Source organism: Cotesia glomerata, linkage group LG5, assembly GCF_020080835.1.
Source record: "Cotesia glomerata isolate CgM1 linkage group LG5, MPM_Cglom_v2.3, whole genome shotgun sequence".
NCBI classification, from domain to species: domain Eukaryota; kingdom Metazoa; phylum Arthropoda; class Insecta; order Hymenoptera; family Braconidae; genus Cotesia; species Cotesia glomerata.
Window position 1 is genome coordinate 19,133,702 of NC_058162.1, and position 19,788 is coordinate 19,153,489.

Genomic DNA, 19,788 nt, shown 5'->3' on the forward strand with positions numbered 1-19,788 from the left:
GTGTGTGTGTGTGTGTGTGTGTGTGTGTGTGTGTGTGTGTGTGTGTGTGTGTGTGTGTGTGTGTGTGTGCACGTGTGCGTGTGCGTGTGCGTGTGTGTGTGTACCGATTCGGACCCGTAGATTTTAAGAAATCTCAAAAAAACCACGGAAAAAATTTTTTAAACTGTGGTTTTTTTGAATAACTTTTAAACGGCTCCACTGATCGATTTCAAAACTGATCAGCTTTAAACAACAAAAAATCACGTCGATTGCTACCAAGCCGGTCAAAATTAGTTGATTCGTTCGAGAGATATCGTGAACGAAAGAAAACCGAAGAAAGTGTTTTTTCGAAATTACTCTAAAATTTCTTGTTCGATCAATGTAAACTTGGAAATTCTTTATGAGACTGATAAAACTGCGTCGAATGCCGCCAACCGTGTGAAAATCGGTTGATCCATTCCAAAGTTATTGCGGTTTGAAAACTCCAAAAATAGTGTTCTATGAAACTGCTATCAGACTTTTGAGCTTGAAGAGCTCAAATGAATAGAAACACTACCAGTTTGAGCTCAGCGAGCTCAAAATATCACATAAATGATATTTAGATCATAAAAAAAATTATTCGTTTTCAATTTGAATTTTCCCGCGAGTAGTATTATCCCCTCTGTAGGTCGAACTAAAGAAAAATTTTAACAAATGATAAAACAGTTAGTAAGTATACCATCATGCATATATAGTTTCTGCTTGTTTACAGTTATTTCAATTCTTTTTATGAAAAATAATATATATGGCTGCCGAAATCGCAGAAAAAGTCACCAAACTGACAATCGAAAAATATTAACTGTATCAAAACGGAATTATTTTGACACGCAATTTTCACAAGGGTTTTGATAAACTTCCTCAGGAATAAAACAAAAAAAAATTAAATCGTGAAAGTGATTTTTGACAAAATTGTGGTGTTATAAAGCCCATAGCTCCCGTGAATACCACGCTCTTATTAATTGAATTCATCAGAAAAACGAGTTTTTTTCTGAGAAATCTTATTTAATCGATAAGAAAATTTTTTTAACGTGTTCTGTAGTTACTATTATTTATTTCAATATGCTTTTTATCCATAATTTTTTTTCGTTTAAATTATGAAAATCAAGTTTTAATCGAAATCACGATTTTTAGCCGAGAGTAGAGCATACCTGCGCGCTTCGCGCTTAAGGCATGCAAAACGTCATAAGTACAATTTTAAGCGCCCAGGTATGGAATGAACAGAAGGCTGCAGGGATGGCCTTCAGAATCAACCGTTTTCCTAATCTTTTTTATCATTAAATGTCTCTTGAACAAATTGACCGATCTTGATTCGTTTTGCGGCATTTATTGTGATTTTTTAAGTATAAAAAGATAATTAATGACTTGCAAAATGATTCGAAGAAAACTTTCGAAGTTATGTAGAAAAAAAGATTTTTTCGAATATCCCGAACAAATTAATCGATTTTGACAAGATTTTCAGTAATTGACGTTGTTTTTTGAGGTTAAGACTTGATTAAATTATAGGACTGATTGGTATCGTGATTAAAAAGTCATTTAAAAAAATATTTTTTTGATAAAGTTATATTTCAGATTTAAATTCTCAAAAAATCTCAGTTAAATTCTGTGGAATGCCGCAAATCACGTTTCAATCAGTCTAGCCGTTCAAATGCATACACACGCACGCGTGCATACACACACACACGCACACGCACGCACACACACACACACACACACACACACACACACACACACACACACACACACACACACACACACACACACACACATACATATATACAGACATACAGACACCATCGCGGGAATAGTTAGAGAAGCTTCCTAGGACCTCGAAACGTTGAGATCTGATGAAAACTCGATTTTCGAAAAACGGGGTGAAACCAATAACTTCCCGATTTTTGAAAATTTTCAATTTTCTTAGCGGAAAGTTAAAAAAAAAAAAAAACAAAGAAATGAAAATTTTAATTTTATTAAGCAAAAAAACCATAAAAGTTAATATTTATGTCAAGTTTAATATAAAAATTTTCATAATAATTAATTTCAATGATGAAGACAAAAAGGAGAAAAAACCACATCAGGGATGTCAAGGTTCACCTGAAATAGATCTTTTGTCTTTTGAAATATGCAGTTCATTCCAATAAAATTAAAATTTAAAAAAATTTGCAAACTCAAAAGAAAGAATCAAAATTTCGAAATAATTATCATTTTTTTTTTTATTTAACTATTTTACAAAATACTATTTGTGATCAATTATGGTCTGTTAAATTGTAAATTAAATAAAAGAATAATAATTGATGAAAAAAATTTTCTTGCTTGAAGATAAAATTTAAATAGTGACTATCTAATTCCTTTAATGTTTCAAAAATGTGATCATAAATCTGACATATGAAGATTACGAAAAATTCTGGAACTCATGACTTATTACAAAATATATTAAATACTCTCTTTAGTATGCGCATTTTATCCCCACTCATGTCACATACGTTTTATACGGTTAATATATCAAATAACCATGATACGTATCTTCAACCTTCAAGTATCATAATTAGTTTGTTCCTTCAAGAAAAAAATAAAAATTAATTACTAATCTGCGATTACTGTAAAATAGTATTACTTTCAGCACGAACATAATTTTCTACTTCCGTTATGTTATCCTCCATGCAATCTTCGGGTAGTGAGATAAACTTCTTTCTGCAGTTCTCAAATGATTCTTAAGTCTGAGCACGCATCTACTTTGACGTTATTGTAAGTCACAGAAACATTTACGAAAACGTGATCCGACACTTATTGACTTTAATTTTTCCCATAAGTTATTATATCTACAAACTGATGAAAATAAATTACGATAATACTCTTACTATTTGTTTCCTTTAATTATTTTTACTGTCTATCGAACAATTTTTTTTTGATGCTTTAAGCGCAAAAGCTCGTAAGTATACTCTATTATCACCTTGAAATCAAGATCCCAAGTTTTAATACATTAAATCATACCTGCATGACAGTCATAACTAACATAAAAATAATACCAAAACCACACAGTAAACACAATAATATTTTGAAAATTCAATTGTGTATCTCAATTTATTTTTTGACTTCTTTATCTGCTTGATTGGAAATTTTGAAATGAAAACTTAGCTTAATATTATTTTTTTAGTTATAAATAATTTCCGTTGACTGGCAACTGGAAAAAATTTTCTATTCTTGGATTGGTTCTTTTTTTATAATTTCGTATTGGAACAAAAGAGGGCGTTCGATCTGCATGAAAAAAAATAATGTTCGCGGAAACATTTAAACGGGCTTTAGGATTAAATTGTACATATAATTAATTTCTTTATTAGATATAAAATTTGTACAAAATTAACAATAGTATTGAGGTTATTAATGAAAACTTGTTGCACATTTAAACTTTACTTTGTTAATTTACGTGAAATAAGTGCTTAAAACATGTTCATTTAAATCTACCAAACTTTTTTACGCTTTATTTATAGTATTTTATGGTCTCATGAATATGAGGACTATTTACAGGAAAAGTGGGAAGCCCTTTCAGAACTGACCCCTACTACACCGGTCACTGACGCCGTGATGAACTTTTTTACTCCCCACCCGCAACTCATTTACTTTGTGGTTTAGTCTTTATTCAACAACTACGCAGGCTACATTCTCCATCAGCCTTTCCCGATAAATTTACAGTCAAAAAATGTAAGAAATTAATCAAAATGTCTAAAACAATATCCGCGGATTACACATTCATCCGGAAAAAAGTAATCAGACGAAGTAGAGTAAAGTTGTCAAGAAACTATCCTAATAGTGTTTGTCAAAGAAGACATGAATGTATCAATCATCGTTCTCAAGAAATGTTGCTATCAATAATGACAGACACGGAAATCGGTAGTGACATTCGCGCACCAATTTATCGTCCTCGAAAGACGTTAAAAAGTGGTAATAAGATTTTTATAAAACCGGACACTCCATCTCGATTGATATTTTTGACAAGGGATGATAAGAGCAAGGCACCACGAAGTGAAAACTGGACATTTGCTGAAGCACAAAATCCAGAAGTTCAATTTAAATCAATTGATAGTCCATGTAGAGTGAGCTACTGTCGATGGTATACGAAGTTGAAGCGAGAAGTTTTGAAAAGCTTGCGAACAAAAGTTTTTCCTGTCAGTGGGTAAGTTTTATTCTGTTTTATTGAATTGTTATTCTTTCACTCGGTAAAAATACACGTGGTTAATAGTTAGGTTTAAAGACCTCCGGAAACAGCTAGTGGGGACGAGAATAGGTAAATGTAGGGAGACACAGGTGAGTCATCCGAGTAAACGATAGTCTCAGGTAAATTTCATTGTACATGTACATTGTACTCTTGAGCCACGTGCGTGCTGAGCAAGTAGTTGTGAGACTCGTGTCGGCGTGCTTATCTGCATCCATGTGAAACCATGCTACTACTTTGAATACATATATCCCTACACACATATATAGTTTTAATGGACTTCCTCTAGGTGCAACCAACCTGAACGTTGAGGGCTTACACTCTGTGATTTCATTGTCGTATCTTTTGTAACTTGACTTTTGTACCTGCTAATATTGCAATAGCTTAACTGAAGATGGGAGCACATCCGTACTTTTATTTAGAAATCATTTTTATCGTGGTGCTTTGTAATGATCCTGATTAAGAAATCTAATTTTAAATGATTCATGATCTATGAAATGGTACATGATATATGCTAAGTGTATGTCTATTAGGGTGTGCCAAAAAAATCGGATATTTTTTTTTTTCACTTTCCGCTCAAAATATCGTAGAAGATGTCGAAACAAAAGGCCTGTCCAAAAGAGAGTTCTTAATTTTAATTTTAAGAGGTCCTCCATCGATTCTGAAGTTTTTCCCATTTAAATAACACGGAAAAAAATTTTTTTTTTCATTTTTACGGCCGCAACGTCTGAAGATTTCATTTTTTCATAAAATAAACTATTAGACCTCATTTGGGATTAAATTTTGAACAAAAAATTTCATTGGGTCATATTGCTACCATCGAAGCCTGACTTTTTATAAAGCTTCACAGTATCAATTTTCCCGAAATTTTGTGTTTTTCGTAATTTTTAGCCAAACTATCCAAGATAGAACAAATAGTCAAATGACAATTTTGTAATCCATTTGACGCACTACAAAAAACATTCGGATAAATTTTTTGTATCATCAACATTTTCAAAGTTACAGACCAACAAAATCCTATTTTTCTAATTTTTCGTTGTCTCCGCAATAGCTCAGAGTAACAAGCCTGATAAGTCATATTTTCATAATTTTTCAACTATATTTTCTAAAAACATCTTATTTGTGAAATAACTACTTCTATACTAAATAGAATTTCTACCCCCTGGGGATTTTATGAAAGTACAGTTTCTGAAAAACAGAAACGTACTACAGAAGTAGATTTACAAGCATGTTTGCACAACAATCACATGCTTGTAAAGGTGGATCATTTCGTGAACTCCGCCGTACATCTTACGGCAACAAATAAACATCTTATTTGTGAAATAACTACTTCTATACTAAATAGAATTTCTATGGAAAATCCAAAAGTGCACGACTCATAATGCTCATTTAATTATGAAATATAAAAAAAAAACTTAAGTCGTTCAAAATTAATTGCCGAAAAAACAGCTGTAGTAGGAAGGTACTGCACAAGCGCCTCTGGTGGAATAAAATGTACATAATATCTATAGATATAGATATATCACCATCCATGTTAATTTTACATGGATATATATAGATATACAGTCTTGTAGTTTTCGTTTTTTATTAATTGTAATTAAACGACACTGAATTAATTAACCATTCGCATTCAGTGACCTACAATCGTTGATTAGAATTTTAAAAAAAAAAATTTAACTCAAATATAATGTAAAAAATTAATCTAGGCTAACTTTTTAGAAAGTTAAATATACTTTAAATTTTTAATTGAAATTTGTCATTTATCGTTAATAATTTAGAAAATATAGTTGAAAAATTATGAAAATATGACTTATCAGGCTTGTTACTCTGAGCTAATGCGGAGACAACGAATCTTTCTTATACAATTTTGTAGCAAATTTGATGTACTAAAAAATAAGAACCAAATTTTTTGTATTTTTATCGATAGTTCACTTGAACAAAGCTAAAAATTAGAAAACTAGGATTTTCTTGGTCTGTAACATTGAAAATATTGATGATACAAAAAATTTATCTGATTGTATTTTGTAGTGCGTCAAATGGACTACAAAATTGTTATTTGACTTTTTGTTCTATCTTGGATAATTTAGCTAAAAATTACGAAAAATACGAAATTTGGGGAAAATTGATACTGTAAAGCTTTATAAAAAGTCAGGCTTCGATGGTAGCAATATGACCCAATGAAATTTTTTGTTCAAAATCTAATCCTAAATGAGGTCTAATAGTTTATTTGATGGAAAAATGAAATCTTCAGACGTTGCGGCAGTAAAAATGAAAAAAAAAAATTTTTCCTGTGTTATTTAAATGGGAAAATCTTCAGAATCGATGGAGGACCTCTTAAAATTAAAATTAAGAACTCTCCTTTAGACAGGCCTTTTGTTTCGACATCTTCTACGATATTTTAAGCGGAAAGTGAAAAAAAAAAAATATCCGATTTTTTTGGCACACCCTAATGTCTATATATCGCGTTACTAAAATCATAAGGGCGTATCTCAAAATATGGTTCTGCAGAACCATAAGGGCGTATAAAAAAATCTTTTTTGCTCCAATCTATGTAAAAATGTTGAAAATATTAACATATTTTGAAAAAACGAAAAAAAAATTTTTTTTTGTTATCGCCCTTATGGTTTTAGGAAAACATTTTTCTAAAACCATAAGGGCGTATCCTATTTTTTCGGTTTATTATCAATTATAGGTCGGAGTAAGAAAAAAAAATTGCAAAGGTAATAGAAATTATCATTTCTCAATTTAATTTATGTTAATAAATATTTATTTAAGTAAAAAAACGAATGAAAAATTAAGAAAAAATACATTCATAACAACGTGAAAACAAGCGGTATGTCATCAAGTTAATAAATTTAGCCTCAAAGTGTTTCTAAATTGGTTTTTTTACTTTAGATGTATTTACAATTAGCAAAAGAGTTTTGCAAGCAATTTAAAACTGTAATTTTAAAAAAGTCATTCAAAAAGAACTTCGTTCCTGAGAATGGTTATGATTCTTTAATACCAATATCTTGAAGCAACTTTGATGACCTAACCACCGTCCGACAAAGTATCATCGACATTATCAAAGTTTATTTTTCAACCATGATCATAGTTTATGAATTTTTTTATTATTATCAAGTTATATTAAGGAGATATTGTGAAAAATCACTTTTCTTACAATATTCCTCAATTTTTGAATACGCGTACTTCTAAGTGTCCTCTATACGAATAAATTTTTTTTAATAGTCCTTGCGGTGGTAATTTTCGAAATATTAGCAATTAAAAATCGTACATCTAACATATATTCCCTATCCTGACCGTAGTTGGAATGAACATTTTATTGAATAACAACCAAACTTTTCTTAGAATTTTTTTGAAAAACTGAGAATATTTAATTGAAGTTATAACAAGTATTTTCTATCAAAAATAATATCAACAAACGGTATTCATTTCTTTATAAATAGTATTGTATATTACACTATTAGGGCAGAAAGTGAGATTTCTGCACTGCGCGCCATGATGCCCGAGGCGTAGCCGAGGGCATCACGGCGCGCAGTTCAGAGCTCTCAAACTTCTGCCCGTCTAGTGTATACTATTTTTCTTTATAGCCGGTCGAAAGTACGTAAAATATTTAATGTACTGCATCGAAAAAAAATTGATACCTGCCCCCGACATTTGCGGCACGAGCGAAGCGAGTGCTGCCCGTCGGGGGGAGGGGGGGGGGGCAGGCATCAAATAAAAAAAAATTAATGTAAAATCAAATAAAAAATAATTAACAAACATTTTTTTTGAAAAATTTTTAGATGAAATAAAACTGAAATTTCTTGAATTCAACAAACATAATAAAGATTATTCTCGGTTAAAAATAAAAAAAAACAAACATATTATCTGAAAATTAACAATAATTAATAAAAATCAAATTAAATTGTTGTTACTGCGTACATTTTTCTAAATAATGCATTAATTAAATAAAGTTGATCCATTTTACACACGTCACTGTCAAACTGAATCTCAGTACGGTACAACCTGGTTATAAGTTACATCAGATGATCTACTCACTCTTACGGCAGTTATATCTCTATCTATATATGAAATATTTCATGTAAGTAGAAGAAAGAAATATTAGAAATATAACCAAGTTGTATTATACCATCAATCGTAAATGATCAGCGTAAACAAAACATAGTTAGTAACAAATGACTAATGTCAGTCACAGTAACGAAAGCATTTTATGCTCCCGCTGTTGTAGACGGTGAATGTGTAGCTTTACCAATGCACGAATCTTTAACTTTCTGCCTTGAAATAGGTGCAAAAGATGCGTACTTTCGACCGAGGCTTAAAAAAAAAATATTTGAAGTTAGCGACTTACGATATTTTACGTGAGTGGAAGTAAGTGAGCGATAGTCTGCAAAGAGGGGCAGCACTAGTGCGTGAGAAAGAAACCAATAGCCATAACCTATTGGTGTCTTTCTTTGCCATAATATCTCCTTTACAAAAAAAATTAAAAAATCTTTTTTTTTTTTTTTTTAATCTTAGACACAGATGATTCTATCGATGGAGATGACATTGGACTAATACCCTGATGAATTTATTTTTTCTTAATTTTTTATTCGTTTTTTCATTTAAATAAATATTTGTTGACATAAATTAAATTGTGAAGTGATAATTTTTATTACCTTTGCAATTTTTTTTTCTTACTCCGACCTATAATTGATAATAAACCGAAAAAATAGGATACGCCCTTATGGTTTTAGAAAAATGTTTTCTTAAAACCATAAGGGCGTATAACAAAAAAAAATTTTTTTTTCGTTTTTTTCATAGATGTTAATGTTTTCAATATTTTTACAGTGATTGGAGCAAAAAAAAAAATTTTTTTATACGCCCTTATGGTTTTGGTAACACGATATTATTCAACTCAAATCAGTTATAATTATATCAAGTTGTTTTTAATCATGTCGAATTAGATTCCTTAATCTCTAGTGTTATGACTCTTTTAATGTTGATTTAATAGGAGCGAGCTACCAGCAGGTGACGATGGAATTTATAGTAAAAGTATATCCATGAATAATGCTTGAAATATTTGTAACAGTTGTTAAAATTGATAATTCAATTAACTTGCGATTGGTTTTCTGGTTCTCTGGTCGAAAAGTCCTAGTAATTAATATCTGTTAGAGTAAATGCCAATGAAATGAAAAAAAACAAAAAAAAATCTCACGACATGAATATTCCACGCCAAAAATAATATTTCAGGGCAGTTTTTTCTTTTATATTTGAAGAAATATAATTTATTTTCCTTTCATTATTTTTCTGAAATACTATACTTGAAAAAGATATAGATATATGAGAAATAGAAAGAAGTTTGGTAAATCCAAACGTGCATGCCTTAGACGCTGGAGTTTTGCGTAAATTAATTAGAGTACAGTTTAAATTTACAAGTTTTTACCATTAACCTTGATACTATTTTCATTTCTTCAACAAATTTTCATCGAACGTCAATAGAAAAAAAAAGTAATTACCCAAGAAAAAATATTTATATATAATTATATATAAATTGGTTATATATGATTATATATGAAAAATGGCCAAATATAATCATATCTAATCATATATATTTATGTATAATTATATATAATAATATTTAATTATATATTTATTACATCTAATTGATTATTGGGTTAATTTTATGGATAGAGTATTTAATACGGTTCTACGCAATTCTCTGTAACCAATTAAAATGCAAAAAAAAATATCTAGATATAATTTTACGGCTATAATACCAGCAGTCACCCATCCAACTATTAACCCTGCTCAATGCTGCTTAACTTTGGTGATCTCCGTGCGTCTTGAAGTTTCTGACTGCTATGCTGCTGTCGTAGATGATAATGATTCTATGATCTACATAATGTTTCATATGAGTTTATCATAAATATAATATAAAAATTGATTTTATAATATATTTGGATAGTCATAATTCATAATTTATTTATTTTACCAAATCTCATTATAATATAAGACTTATTTAAATAATAAAATAAATAATGATTTTACTATTAGAGAGTAGCAGAGCAGACCAAAACATCTCATAGGAAATGTAACAAATTTTGTATTTCAGAATTATTTAAACGTAATTATAAACATCATTTTACACGTTTTGTGATTACCAAAAAAAAAATTTTTTTCAAAGAAAAAATTTTTATATATGTTAATTATATATATAAGCATATATAATTAAATATACTTATATATAATTATATAAGGGACTATGTATAATCTTGCATGGCTGTATATTGCTCCATATATAGTCATTTATAATTACATATGATTATATATGACCTCATATACAATTCCATATATAATCATGTATCTATATATATATAAGCAACTTTTTTTTTTATTACCGATAAACTTGAAAACTACTGGACTGATCGGCATGAGACCATGACCATTTGACGCGGAATTAATTGCAGAAGGTTTCAGGCAATTCATTTTTTGAATTCCATCAACCCTTTACCATTTTCTTTCAAATTTATGTGGATAGTCATTTGTTTCTGCTACTAAAACAAATGAACATCACTTCTTCTTCATATTCGAGCGCATAAAGACCCGCAAAATATCTAATGTCACTTCAATGCTTATAAACGCGTTTCTACACACCCTCCCACGCACTCCCACACATCCACCCACGCACTCCCACGCATCTACCCACGCATCCACAAGGTTGTGACATGAATTATTGTCTATAGCAACGGTTTTGTTAATTCATTTCTAGGTTATGTAAATATGGCATTTATTTACGCTACTATCTTTTGTTTAAAAATTATTCATCTCTTATAGGTTATGTAAAGATGTCATTTATTTACGCTATCTTTTGTTTAAAAACAAAAAAGAATCTGTCTGTCATTTAATCTATTGTGTTTTGTTTAGTATTGGTTATGATACGTTTAGTATTCGTTAGTTAGTTGAATGAAGAAGAGGGCCTCCAACTTATAAAAGTTAGTATAATTAATATATTCACGTTGATTATATATTTTATTTTAATCTATATATTATATATATATATATATAAGAGATTTCCACCTATACATTAACTCATCACGATATTTCTGGAACCTTAAGGCGTAGAGACTTGAAATTTTGTAGGAATATTCCTTTCGCCGAGTAGAGGTCAGCTAAGAACGGATTTTACGAAATTCCACCCACAAGGGGGGTTGCAGGGGTGTTAACAATGAAAAATTCCCATTTTTAAACTATAGCTCCTATCGACTCCAATTTTAGTAGGAATCTCCTATATGTGATGTAGAAATGATCTACGAGCGGATTTTATGACAATCTACTCCCAATATGGATTGCAGGGGTGGGCGTTAACAATGAAAATTAAAAATTTCCAAGCTATAGCTCCTACAGACTTAATTTTGTTCGAACTTTTTGTAAGTGATGTCAAAATAATTAATGAAGAAATTTTACGATATCCTTCCGCACAGGGGGTTGCGAGGGTGGGTCTTAACAATGAAAATTTCAAATTTCTGTTTTGTAGCTCCTATAAGCTCCAAATTTGATAAGTATCTGCTAGATGCAATGAGTTGAAACTAAGAAAATAAAAGTATTTACTTGAGTTATAGATTGAAATATAGATTAACTATAAAGTTGAAATACCAAAATAAAATCATCTTCTTCTTATATTTATATAGGAGACTTTCTACATACATAGTCACTCATCACGATATCTCTGGAACTATAAGACCTAGAGACTCGAAATTTGGTGGGAATATTCCTTTCGCTGGGTTGAGGTCAGCTAAGAACGGATTTTATGAAATTCCACCCACAAGGGGGGTGCGAGGGTATTAACAATGAAAAATTTCCGTTTTTAAACTATAGCTCCTATCGACTCCAAATTTGAAAGGAATCTTCTGTAAGAGATGTAGAAAAATAATCTATAAGCAAATATTACGATATCTCACCCCAGAGAGGGTTGCGGGGGTGGGTACTAATAATGAAAATTTTAAATTTTCAAGCTATAGCTCCTACAGACTCCAAATTTTGAAGGAATTTTCGCAAAGAGATGTAGAAATAATATACGAACGAATTTTAAGATACCTCACAGGAGTGAGGTATCCTAACTTCTACAGACTCCAAATTCGGTGAGAATCTTCGTGTATGATGTCCAGTTCAGTTATACAAAAAAATACATTTCAAAAAAAAAATAAATTTTCAAAAAGATATAAGTCCTTGAAGTAGAGTAAAAAAAAAAGGCCGTGTCCTCGAGAAAAGGATTTCTCCCTTTGTATCCATCTGAAAAAAAAAAAAAACAATGCCAAATTATTGATCAGTACAAATGTCATTGTCGCACAAGCCAACAAAACTTGAAAAAAAAATTTTTTTCATAAAATGGCGGCTGTTTAAAAATAGAAGTCGATTTTTTTACTCATTTTTCAACTTCCTCCAATTTTTTAAAAATACATATTACAAATTTGAAATTTTTAATTTTTATTGATCAGTGTGAAAGCGAGATAATTGAAGAATATTCATGCTAAATTTCAAGTAAATCGGCTGATTAGAACCTAAGATATCTGCATCACCGTATCGAAAAAAGTAGTTTCGAGAAAAACGCGTTTAAAGTTTAACGTTCAGTTTCAGGCAGCGTAACTGATAAAATAGTATGTATAACTTACATTCTCTTAATCAGCCATCTCAGCTTCATACATTGGGCCTTCCTCTACTTCATATTGACTGTTTTCAGCATTTCTCTCTGTATAACGAGCAGTTCTTTTCTCTTTTGAAGCATCTGAAGCTCGAACCTCAGACCGTTCAATCCTTACTGCGTTGCGCCTAACAGCAAACCCATGAGATTCCAGACCTATTTTTATTCCCATTAGACTCATTATTTGTAAAATACGATAAAAGCCTTCATTGAAAATGCAAACTGCTAAACAATTAGCAATCTCAATTGTCTGGGACCCGGCATGGATATGTTTGGGTGCAAATGTCCATATTAAAGAGTTAAGTGACTCGTTGTTATTTTGAGTTTCACTGCCCAAGCAACGTTCTAATAAAGAATCATCTGATAAACATTCGTAAATAGGTTTCATAACTTTTAAAACCTTATCAGTTAGAGGTCGATTTTCATGGTGAAAGTCATCCTCAGTTCCTTCGGCCGCTGCTTTCTGCCACTTGCACCAGCTGTCTGGTCCAGGAGGGCAATTCATGTGCTGAGGCTTCTTATCAGTTGAAATTTTATGCAAGTACGTGGCCCATATTTCTCGTTTCATATCTTCAACGGATTCAGGATGACGACGGATAGCTAATCCGTAGTACGCAGACAACTGAGTGATTACTTTATCAGTCAATTTACCAGCACCCTTATCACCAATTCCACTATTTTCTTTTTTTGTCTTCCGGAGACGCAATCCCATACGTTTTTGATATAGTAAACTATTGATATAATAAACTATTGATATAGTAAACTAAAAGTATATGACAAGAAAGAAAGAAAGCTATTCATACTCAGGTAGCCCGGACCGCCCGTAGTCTATTGTTGCAGTCGTCCGCTCAACCCGGTCTAGTTGCCACGACACTAAAACGGCTGTAACTTTGAAAATAATTTGAATTTTGAAAAATCCTTTCAGGGAGATATATTTGAATATCTAAACTATCGAATTATGAAAAAAAAAATTTTTCATTTTTTTCAAAATTCTAGACTAGAATACCCCCTTAAGGGATTGCGGGGGCGTTGATAATGAAAATTTCCCGTTTGTAAAATATAGCTCTTATAGACTCCAAATTTGGTAAAAATCTTCTACATGTGGTGTAGAAATAATCTAAGAGCGGATTTTACGACGAATCACCCCCAATGAGGATTGCGAGGGTGGGTGTTGACAAAAAAAAAATCTTAATTTCCAAAATATAGCTTCTAAAAGCTGTAAATTTGGTAAAAATCTTTTATTTGTCATGTAAAGATCATCTCAAAATGGATTTCAAAAAATTCTACTTGCGATAGGAATTGCGGGGGTGGATATTAAAATCTAAAATTTTAATTTCCAAACTGTAACTGCTGCAGATTCTAAATTTGGTAAGGATCTTCGTGTACCAATTCAAGTTCAGCTGAAAATGGATTTTCTCGAATTCTAACCCCAAAAGGGATCGTGGGGGCGTTAACAATGAAAATTTCTCATTTCCAATCGATAGTTTTTATAGACTCAAAGTTTTGTTGGAATCTTCTATTTAAAATTATAAATTAATTCTACATTAATGTAAAAATCATCTCGAATAGCATCTTACGAAGTTCCTCCCCCACATAGGAGTACGAGAGTGAATTGTCAAAAAATCCATAATCTTCAAATACAGTTCCTACAAATATAAAATTTGATAGAATCTCAAAAGAAACAGATAAATACCGGTATGGCCTCCAAGGTAAACGGATTTAAATATTCTTCTCACTTAATAGTGATATTTTCTTACAACAATCGTCTCTTTGGCAGCGGCAAAAAAGTCATTGTAACGTTTCCAAAAATTAACATTACATATAGCTATTCAGTTAACGGACTAAGAATTTTACATACATTTTATTTTTGCTGATCACATAACCGTTGAATTGTTCTTATTACGGGATCGCGAAAATGTAACAGATTAAAAGCATTGCATTTTCTAAACACATGAGATATAGAAAAGAAATTTGAGATATAGAAAATATGAAAAAAAAATAAATAAAACTGAAACTTAAAATTTAATTTATTTCCTTTTCAATTCGCCCAGCGAAGCGGGCGGGAACTGCTAGTGATTATATATAATTATAAATGGAACTATATCTTGCTTGGCTGTATATTGCTCCATATATAGTCATATATAATTATGTATGATTATATATAATTATATATACTTACTAGCTGACCCGGCAAACGTTGTTTTGCCATGTGAATAATTTCTAGAGAATTTCTAGTGTAGAAAAAAAATTACTAACTTACTGGAAGTGTATAAGGATGTGGAATATGAGTGAAAAAGGCCTGGATCGCTGTGAACGATGAGGGAATGTTGTTTAAAAATAACAAAACACGAAACATTAATTGTTTTAATTTATTAAAAGTAATAATTATTTATATAATTAATTAATTACATAATATTAATCTCTTAATGCTGCAGCGTGAACAATATTTTTTGTTAGCCCGTCTTTAGCTAATACAAACAAACTTGATGGTTTACCCAATCGAGAGCATGCAACGTATAATTGTCCGTGTGAAAAACATGGTGTGCTCAAATCTAAGCCACAAACAGACATTGTTTGGCCTTGGGATTTATTAATAGTCATTGCAAATACCAATCTAATCGGAAATCAAAAACGCTTAAACTAAATTGGCACATCTGTGGGTATAATAGGTATTCGTGGTATCAATATATTTTCACCTCGAAACTTGCCATTTAAAATGGTGCCTTTGATAAGGTTTTTCATTAATTTTTTAATGACTAATCGCGTATCGTTGCATAGCCGTGGCGGGTTCAAATTACGAAGCAAAATAATTGGAGATCCAACCTTCAATTGTAAGTTATGTGGTGGCATGCCTGGCAAATCTAGTGAGTTCAAAAACTCTGTTGGAAAATTTACAGCTTCAGTGTCATCGCAAACTGTATCAATAGATTTATATGATACCAAGTCCCCTGGCAATAACTGTTGTATCTTCAGATTTAAAATGTCAACGTCCACATTTTTTGCAGCTAACATTGCTCTTTCTGCAAGCCACTCGAGATTTATGTAATTCGTGTGTACATCGGGAAATATTTGTTCAATGAGAGCATCTTGCGAATCAATGATTGTGCAGAAATCATTCGCTAATTTTATATATCCAGTTTCAGCTATAGTGACTTTTCCATCGCCGATATCTAAGAGTTGTTTTGAGAATGTTTCAGCGGATGGATCTTGAAGCATTTGAACGCGCATATTTACTTTCAGCTGTAGTATTTCAACATTACGCCAAAATGTCAATGATTTTAAGCAGGCGTTGATTTCATCAGCGTATGTTGAACGTGGAATGACGGGAAGTGTTTGTCTGAAGTCACCTGAAAGGACTAACAGAGTGCGACCAAATAGTTTGTCGTTGTTTTTAATATCTTTCAATGTCCTGTTCAACGCCTCAAGCGAATGTTTGTGTGCCATGGTACATTCATCCCAGATGATAATTTTACACTGTTTCAGCACTGTGATTATGGACGATCATTTTTTTATGTTGCACACTGCGTCAGGGTTATTTTGAATATTTAGTGGTAGCTTAAATACTGAATGAGCTGTTCTAACTCCATCCAATAAAGTTGCCGCAATTCCCGATGATGCAACGGCCAATGCGATGCCATTATTGGATCGTATTTTAGCGAGAATTAGAGAAATAAGGAATGTCTTGCCAGTTCCACCTGGTGCATCTAAAAAGAAGAACCCACCTTGTCCTGCTGAAACTGCGAGCATAATGCAGTCGTAAATGGTTCTTTGTTCCTCATTCATTAGTAGGACATTGCGAGTAACAATCGCCGCCGTTTCTACAGTGTTGTACTGCATTTCACAATTCATTTCAGTGTTCATTAAATTAGTTGCACCTCGATTTGGCGAATTCATACCGAAATGACTGAGTGGTAAGTTGGCAATGATAATGCAAAGATCCTCAATAGCAATCAATGCTTCATTGTACATATCGTCGCTGAATGTTATCACTAGATCGTTACACCGTGTACGATGTTGATGCAATATATCATCAGTCATTGAATCTTTGTGATTATCCCACAATATCTCTGCTCGGGCTGGAAAACATGTAGTCAACACTATAGCGAATAGTAGACGAATTTGTTTTGCTGTACAGTTCAATGCTGCTTCAGCAAGCATACATTTCCACTGATTGTCATCTTCTAGCAAGCCGTGTGCAAGGCATGCATCTTTATACGCTGTATACTGTTGCCCATTCACTTTACGTATATCTTGAAATGACAATGGGCCAGTAAGATTAACCAACAATAGTCGAAGATAAAAACACTCAGTCTGTCTTGGATTCACTGTAAATACTCGCCCCAAGGTGTTTGATTTGAATAAATTGGGGCATGCATCAACTGGTAAGCCTTGCTTGCGGGGTATCCATTGTTTTGTTTGAACCCATGTGAAATAGCGTGGTACTTGTGTATAGAGTAAAGTACGTGCAAAGGCACCAAAATCATCCGCACGATTACACAATTCAAAAAATTCAGTGAGTGTAGTTTTTGGTGGATTTATAGCACGATCAATCGCTGTCTCGTTCATGAAATATACACGCTGACCATTTTCAAGATGAACGGCTAACTGAACAACTGCTGGATCGCCAACCATGATTCCAGCAACGTCGTCAGCAACAGGTGCATTGAATCTACGAATGTGTTCTCCAAGGGTGTTTTATCAGGATTAATAACAATAGCGTGATTATCGCTTTCTAATTTGTGCATGTGGGATTTGAATATTTTCAACAATTCATTATGCTCATTCAATAGAGCATCCAACTCGCTGACGATGCGTCTAGCAAAGAATGAATCAAGGTTATTGTAGCCATAACGTACATCCACCCGATTGGCTAATGCGCTTCCGGAGTCCTCGCTGCCCATAAAGTAGATTTGTAAAAATTTATGTGGTTCGTTCGGCATTGGCAGCAATGAGCCTATTTTATGATAAACTTGGCCTCTGATTTTAAATGTAGAATTGTATTGTTGACCATTTGCATTAGTAATTTGAACTATTTCTGTTGCTACGAACGATGTCATTTGAAAGCATGAGTTGAATGTTCGAATGGACTTCAGGAATACGTTAGAATCTGGATCTGTGCCGATAAGCAAACCGTTCAATGGTTCAGGTGGTGTTTCAATTTCAGGTAGTTGCACTTTTCCTGACGCGCAACACATCCCAGCTGGCTCATTTTTGAATTTTAGAGCATGACAATGCGGACATTCCTTGTCCATAGCACCAATTACCACTTTTGAATGAGCATAATATTCAATATCGGGCTCATACTGGAATGCTAGACGCAGGAATGAATCAGATATAAATGCTCGATGTACCTGTTGTCGTTGTTGGTCATTTTTTCTTCGTCTATTGACTGTAAAACGGCGTGATTTTCGTTGTTCTAATCTTCTGACTTCATTGCGTTCAGCTCGTGTATCTTCTGGCTCTTCTTGATGCAATTGCGCCATTCTGACACGTGCATCAGTATTTTGTTGCTGGATTTGTTCTTCTGTTCTTTCGGATCTGCTATTTCGCAAGTTTCGAGCTTTACTTGTACTGCGGCTCAAATCAGCCCCTTTGCGTTTTTTTGGCATTGCTCACTGTACAAAACATACATAAATAGAATTAATGAAATTATTTAATGATGAAAAATGTTAAAAGTATAATTAGGGCTAGGATTTTTGCCGCAGTTTTGAAATGATTAGTTTTAATTTATGAAATTATAACAAAAATATAAGTTTTATGGAAAAATTTTTCGAAAAAAAGTAAAAAATTAAATTTTATGAACACATTGTCTCATAATTTTTTCATACAACCAATATTTCCATTGACATTTCAAAATAAAGATTCATAATGATTGATTTTTTGGAAACTATGAAAATCTTAATTGTTCAATTACATTTTTTTAATAAAATTAAATTAAAATTACATTTTTATAAGATCAACAACATTTTCAATATAAATAATAAAAAGTATACTTACAACACAAAATCCGTTGTTATTGGAAGCTCGTGTCACGTGTTGAGTACTTTTGAGGTTATAAAATCACTTGATTAACTAATCGTGCAAAATACACTCAAAATTGATAATTTAATTATTATTGATAAAATAGGAATGATTAAAAGTTAATATGAGAGTTACACTGAGATAGCAAAATAATAATTGTCAACGTTACTACTACACTTGATGCATAAACAATAATGATGGCCGACAACTGTGTAAGGAGTGAGAAAGAAAGGAGACCGGCTTCGTTCTCATCCCTACTCCGTGCTGTTTACTGGGTCAGAAGTGACACCTGTAGTCATCTGGCGGGGATAACTAATTAAATGATTGATCAGTTTTCGACCGGAGAGGAAAAATGATTAAATTACTAAAATGGCTAATAAAAAATAAGGGTTGATCGTAGAAGGGTGAAAATTGAGGATTGTATGTATTTTTGTATGTTGTATCATAAAAAAATAGAAATTAAAAATTTTGTCTAAAAAATAAAAAAAAAATTTAGGGGTGGACTACCCCTAACATTTAGGGGGATGAAAAATAGATGTTGGCCGATTCTCATAGATACCGGATAAGCACAAAAAATTTCATCAAAATCGGTCAAGCCGTTTCGGAGGAGTATGGCAACGAAAACTGTGACACGAGAATTTTATATATTAGAATTAGAAGATATATAATTGTATATGGAACGATATATAATCCGGCATGGTTGTATATTGCTCCATATATAGTCATATATAATTATATATGATTATATATAACCTCATATACAATTCCATATATAATCATGTATGATTATATATAATTATATTTGTGATTCCATATATAATCATATATGATTATATACAATTATATATGATTATATCGAAGA

The 19,788-nt window shown here is 32.0% G+C and overlaps 1 protein-coding gene across 4 annotated transcripts in view; it reads left to right on the plus strand.

Moving 5' to 3' along the window:
• Nucleotides 1–19,788, plus strand: part of LOC123266303 (protein unc-13 homolog 4B) — a 118,621-nt gene that overhangs the window by 1,653 nt on the left and 97,180 nt on the right. For 3 of the 4 annotated variants that reach the window (XM_044730478.1, XM_044730480.1, XR_006509749.1), the window contains exon 1: nt 3,717–4,186. The exons of the other annotated variant lie outside the window; for it this stretch is intronic. In XM_044730478.1, coding sequence (XP_044586413.1) covers nt 3,732–4,186 — 455 coding nt within the window. In that variant the 5' untranslated portion in view covers nt 3,717–3,731. Of the gene's footprint in view, nt 1–3,716; nt 4,187–19,788 lie in introns of those variants that run through there. 4 annotated transcript variants of the gene reach the window in all.